The 6,707-nt window shown below is 40.5% G+C and overlaps 1 protein-coding gene across 1 annotated transcript; it reads right to left on the bottom strand.

Annotated features, from left to right (window-relative positions):
- Positions 1–3,244: 3,244 nt before the first annotated feature.
- Positions 3,245–4,030, bottom strand: LOC127081467 (uncharacterized). The gene has a single exon (XM_051021722.1). It carries the CDS (start codon positions 4,028–4,030, stop codon positions 3,245–3,247), a length of 786 nt encoding a protein of 261 aa, XP_050877679.1.
- Between the last annotated feature and the right edge of the window lie 2,677 nt (positions 4,031–6,707).

Below are 6,707 nucleotides of genomic sequence, written 5' to 3'. Positions count from 1 at the left end.
GTTGTGCATTGTCGCAACCCGAAAAAATACCGAGGTGCGAAAAAAACAACCGGCGAGAAAGGAATGACAGAAGAGTCGCCACCGTGCGTTATTTATCCCAAAGGAGGGAAAGGAAACGCTCGAAGTAAACCTGGAGAAAGGAAAGGAAAAGACAAGGTCTCGCAACCAAATCTTGGGTTCGGAAGTCGATTATGCGAAGGGAAGGTATTAGCACCCCTACGGATCCGTAGTACTCTACGGGATCCACTCTTGTTGATTCTTGTCTAAAGGGTGTGTGTAACATCTAATGTACTATTTACTAAAAGAAAGGGTCAAAGAAAATGACTCGCACGGATGTCGCATCCACTGCATACATATCTCATCTGGATATGAGAATCAGAGTCTTCGTAGCTCGGCTGACCTATGGGTTGGGGGATGTGTGCTCGCTAAGACATCGTGTCTTATGCCTACGTATCTCATCTGGAATGAGAATCAGAGCAAGCCGTAGTTCGGCTAACTACGGGAATAAGGACCTCGATTGCAACTAGGGCAAGAGAAAAGGAAAGGTCTCGATCGCAACGAGGGCGAGAGAAAGGATCGCAACGAGGGCGAAAGAAAACAAGGATTAGTTGTTAGTCGTTAGTCAAACTCGGCAAGACATCGCATCTTGTGCCTACGTATCTCATCTGAACATGAGAATCAGAGTTGTCGTAGTTCGGCTCACGCACGCCAAACAAAACAAGACACCTACACACAAAAAGGTGGCAAACATGGAGCCCGACTGCCAATCACTGGACTTACATCAGCATCCGAACCAAAACACACACAAAAAGGCAAACGTGGAGCCCGAACGCCAATCACTGGACTTACATCGGCATCCGAACCAAGCAAACACACACTGGAACCCGAATGCCACTCGATGGACTTACATCAGCTTCCAAGCACACAACAACCAAACAAGTTAATAGGGAGTCGGGAACTCGAGCCTATAACTGTCAAGCACACACACAAAAAGAAAGAAAAGGTGCCCGGAGTGGTCTCGCACGACCACCTGCCTACATACCTCGTCTGGAACAAGGATCAGGGCGATGTAGTTCCCCTTCATAGGGGTTGCCATCTGAATATGGACTTACAAAGGAGGACACCAGTTGTGTCAAAGGAGAGTGGGTGATGTGTTCACGTCCTAGCAGTAGGTGTCGCAACTCGCTGAATCGAGTCTTAGGCGGTTACCTCTTTGCAATAGGACGGATTGACATGCCACAGGATCGGAGACGCTCGGAAAGGTCTAGAAGTGGGGAAGCTCTGCCCTAAAGTTGTCATGCAATGTGTACTTAAGTGTTTGGATTTACAAATGGGAATATCTACCTAATGTTAGCATGCAAAGGATATGGGAATCCTACCTATGTTATCATACAAAGGGTTCTATCTAATGGGTGCTACCTAATCGGAACAAGAATCGACGAATGGAGCAAGGAGAGGAATGGGGTAAAGGTAGATGGCGATGCATGAAGCAATCGATTTATAAGGTTGATGGCGATGCATAAAGCAATCGACTTACAAGGTTGATGGCGATGCATAAAGCAATCGACTTACAAAAGGGTGGATGAATACGTGCTGGTTCTGTTAGGTTTTGAGAAATGATTACTCGACGTTGGATCGAGGTTTTGATCTTGTTTTGAAATGGTTATCGAATGTTCATTTTAATTCTTGTATTAACAGGTGAATAAAGAATGAAAGAGTAAATATTATACATTTCATGGGAGAGGGATACATTTGTTATGAATGGGGGTTGACATGGCAATCAAGCAATATAAATATATGCCTCAAACATCATACAAGTAGGCCACAGTTAATCAAACAAGTAAGATATAAACAAGTATATAATCGAATCAAATAATCAAAGAATGAAATAATAAAACATTAAACAATGTATGAGTGTAAGTGCAAAGGAACCGGCTCATTGTAAGAAAGCCCAAGAGTAAGCTATGTGAGGTTGATGGCGATGCTTAAGAAGCAATCGACTTACAAGGGTGTAAAAAATGGGCTCGATATTAAATCGAGAAAGTATGATTTTTATAGTTTTAAAAAAAAACGGTTTTTGAACTAAATTAAAATACAACAAAATATGCATTATTAACAAATGAAATTATAATAAACATAAAAAAAAAAAGATATTAACAAAATACTAAAAGAATAAAAAAAATGCTAAAGGAAAATACAATCAAACAAAAAGCAAAAAGTGTCACACATGAGTATTGAACCCACCCCACTCAAGAATATACACACTGCCCTTCTCCACCAGACCACTCATCATTATCTGCTACTGAGATACCATGTTAAATATATGAACCGGGCTAAAAAAAGATTTAAAATAAAAAAACAAAATAAACATTTTTATGGTTTTTTGTGTTAAAAACAAATTAAATTAAACAATAAAAGAAAAAAATTAAAAAAAGAAAAAAGAAAAATGGAAACACAGAGGTTCGTCTTCATCGTCATCTTCCTCCCCACCTCACGAACTCCCTCAAGCTCAGAGAAAACTCTCCCTCATCGCTCTCTCAATCTCGTTCGCACCTATCTCTCATTCTCACCAAAACCCTCTCAAACGCGCTCTCTCTATCTCACCAAAATCGTTCTCTCTCAACTCTCAACATCTCTCTCTCACTCACACGATATCTCCATCAACAAGCATATGAAAAGGATAAAAGGAAAAAAGGAGAAGTTCTTACAAAGTGTCACGACGGTGGTGAAAGGCGTGAAGAAGCTGGCCTCCAGGTAATCGATTTTGGGATTTTTCTTTGTTTCAGACTTTCGCCTCCAAGTCTTCTGTGAATAGTGGCCGCCTCTAACCTTTAGAAATTAGGGTTTTCTTTGCTTCAGATTTTTGCCTCTAGGTCCTTTTGCTTACTGATTCATTCTCTCTATTTATATTCTGTGAATTAGGGTTACAAATTGGTGCCCTTGTGTTCAAAAGTAACTCTGAAAAGCACTTTGGATGCTCAGAAATTGAATTGCCCTATCCATGTTAGATTCAAGAAAAGGTATCCTTCACAAACTTTCTTCTCTGCTTTGACCTCATACCAATTTGGGATGTTTTTGGACTTTGCCCTCTGACTGTTGGTTAATGGTTTTGCACTGTAGGTTTTGCAAATTGACTGATTAATGTGTCCCTTTTTACCGCAGTAAAAAAAATGGTGAGCTTGGTTTGACTTGGGATAATGGATATTTTGTATCGATTTAACTTGGCATGTTGTTGCTGCAGATTCTATGTTGATTTCTGACTTAGATTTCTATGTGTGGCATGAGCTGTGAATTTTGACACAACAGATGCATCTATAAGATCCCAGAAATAGACGAAGCCATCCTCAGAGCCACCAGTTACATGAGCATCCGTATTAGTAAGGCAGCAATCCAATTTGTATGACTGAATAGTGTGACCCTTATATTCTTGTAACAGTTCACCTGTGGTTCTGTCCAAAAGACGCACAGTAGAGTCTAGGCAACCGGCTAGGATGCAGTTGCCATCATTTGACTTTGATATACAGTTGACAGATTGCCCAAAGCTATCAGATATTTCTCTGCCAATACGAATATCAAATGTCCGAACAGTTCCATCAACACTTCTTCCAATAATTTCAGTTTTTGTTAAACAGACAGACATCACACTGTCTGCAAATGTGTCAATAACCTGTATTGGCTCAGTGCTGTGGGATCTGCAGTCCCAAGCGCGCAATGATTGATCATAGCCTGCTGAGACTACAACAGATGAATACTCGTTGAATTTTACACCATTTACCTCACAATCATGGCCATGAAACTTTCTTATTACACGTCCAGTAGCAACATCCCAATAGAAAACCTGCCTATCTCCATCACAGGAACATAACTTGGAGTCGTCCGACGTAACGTGGACGTCGCGAACTTCACGGCCATGCGATTTATAGGTTTTGATATGGATGCCACTAATAGATTTTTCCTGTGGAAATTGCAGCTGGTGTGTAATCACAGGTGAAGCAAAAGCAGGTCGGGTGAAGTAAGACATTGCCTCCATAATGCAGATGCCTCATTGTTGCTGTTGATGATGATGACATGATGAGCTTGAATGATTCCATTACAGTTCAGGATAATTATATGGAGTTTCAAAGTCTGGATTGTTCCTCATATTCCATTATCTCACTGAACTATTGGCATGATGATTAATGTGGTATGCTGTCCCAAACTTCAACCGGGCCAATGTTCCGGCAACAGGTAAGATACTTCATGGTTTTATGTATTGAACAGCTGAGTTTGTCATTTACATGTTGTGGTGTTGGATTATTTCTGCAGGGAGGTGTCATGCTTGCAGCAGCAGGATTGGTATACAATGCGTTTGTGACTGCAGGCTTATGGTCTGCTGTACAAGCTGCAGGGTGTTGGTTTATGGGCATAAACATGATGTGTGGATTTTGCATTGGCAACAGTAGCAAGCAAGGCAAGACAATGTTCATGCGCCTGCAGCCATGGTGAGATTTTCCATCTTGCTGAGTTTTGGATTCAGTCAGGCTTCAATGTGCGCTTCAAGGTATCTCAGGTCATGTTTATGTGGTTGTATGAATGCAGGGCATGTTTGGCCAGATGGAGTTAGGGTTAGAAGTGCGGCAAAACATAGGTCATGATATGGCGTTGTACAGGACCAAGGTTTTGATGTGGTATACCTGCTATTTGAAGATTGTGTCTCAACTTCCAACTCGAATTCTCTGCAAATTTCACAACAGTACAGCAAGGTTAAAGATGTGAGTCCCAAACTTCCAAGAAAGACATGGCAAGAGGTTAGAAAATCAGGTTCACAAGAGCTCCAAGAAACATCATGCCTTTCGAAAATGAACTGAAATCACTTCATCTCTGCCATGAATTTCTCATACTCTGAATCAGCTCCATACGACGTCTTTTCGGCCAATGAGTTGGGAGGTGGAATAGCTGCATTTCCAATGCTTTGGGATTGATCTGCAGATGTGACTGTGGAAATCATCTTGCACTTGCAATGCAACAGATTGAGGCAGCCGGTAGAGGTGTACTCGTATATTTACGCGGACATGAAGGTAGGGGTACTGGATTGGGCCACAAGCTCCGTGCTTATAACCTACAGGATGATGGGCGCGATACCGTAGAAGCCAATGAGGAGTTGGGATTGCCTGTTGACTCTAGGGAGTATGGCATTGGTGCGCAGGTAATAGACTTACACTTACTGGTTCGATGATGAGTCTCTTGCAATAACATTTGAACTGTTTTAAAACATGCTGATCACAATTGTTATGGAATTTGAAATGCTACCATTTTTGCAGATACTGAGGGATCTAGGTGTTCAATCTATGAAGTTGATGACTAACAATCCATCCAAATATATTGGTCTCATAGGTTATGGTTTAACTGTTTCTGGTAGGATCCCCATGCTATGATTCACCGCAGCAGCAGCAAGAGCAGAAGCTTCCTCTGCATTTATCCTTGCCTCCTCAGTTTTTTGTAAGAGACTCGTCTGACATAATCCTCTTTTCAACATTCCAGCCACTTTTGAGGCGATCAGGAAGAGATAGAGGAGATACAGACTCAACTGATTTCAACAGTAGTTACTGGCACATTCACGACAGGGGTTGCAGTGGCGTTAGCAGGAGATATATGGTTGCTGCTAAAAGGGGTCAACTATGACCATAGATGGAACTCTATAAGCACCGGTGAGCCTTTCAAGCAACTGATAATTACCATCAGAATAGAAAAAGGAACCATTAAAACCAAGAAAATCATCCTCTTCTTCTGCAAACTTGTTTCCATCAAAAGAAACATCCCCGGGGCTATTTATTTCCGATTGAATAATTTTGGCACTAGGAAGTTTGTGATCTTCAACAGATTCTTCAGAGTGCACAGCTTTTATCTCTTCACCAGTGACAATAGAAGATTTCTTGACTTCATCATGCTGTATGATCTTCTTGAGAAGTTTCTGCTGAAATTTGATTTGATTGAACTTCGGAATGCAATTGTTGTTGTGTATTGGCTGAACTGATGTCAATATCCTCAGATAAAAGTTGGAAACCTAAACCCTTGGCTAGAGAGCTTAGTTTTCCATCTTTCTTTTGTTGGACAATGTAACCCAATAACTCGTTCAAAGAACTCACTTGTAGATCAGAAGCTACATTATCCACACTAACTTGCTTACCCTCATTAATAATTGTAATGGAAGATATCTTCTTGTTCAGTTTAATCTTCTGAGCTTTCATCAATAAATTTGACCTAAGAAGATCAGATGTGCTCTTTGTGCCACGATAATTTTGGATTAAAACTTTCTTGTGATTATCATTATTCCTATCCATTTGATTCACAGGATAGTGTTGTGCCAACACTCTGAGAGCTTTAAGAGCTTCCAAACTTTTTCCCCTAGTTTCTGAGGAGTGTGATGATCTATCAAAAAATAGAAGTACTGATGGCTTATTTGCTGGTATTTTCTTTGTAAATGGACAATGTATTGATGGTCATGGTGAAATTTAGGGTTTAATGAATTTGGGTTGACTTTGGTCAAAATTGACCAAAAAGTCAACTGTTGACCAAAGTCAACAATTGGTCAAAAGTGTCATTTTTTTTTTGTATTTTTCTTGTATGGAATCATATGTACTGGTTTAAACAACGACATGAAATAAATTGAAATGGATTAACAAATGGTTGAAATTGGTTTCACAATTGGCTTGAATGTTTGACTTTTG

This window comes from Lathyrus oleraceus, chromosome 5 (genome assembly GCF_024323335.1).
Source record: "Lathyrus oleraceus cultivar Zhongwan6 chromosome 5, CAAS_Psat_ZW6_1.0, whole genome shotgun sequence".
Taxonomy (NCBI): domain Eukaryota; kingdom Viridiplantae; phylum Streptophyta; class Magnoliopsida; order Fabales; family Fabaceae; genus Lathyrus; species Lathyrus oleraceus.
This window is presented reverse-complemented; position numbering and strand designations above follow the sequence as displayed.

Bases quoted from the DNA above. Each gene is read 5' to 3' on its own strand.
- LOC127081467 (XM_051021722.1), bottom strand. From the start codon at position 4,030: ATGGAGGCAATGTCTTACTTCACCCGACCTGCTTTTGCTTCACCTGTG.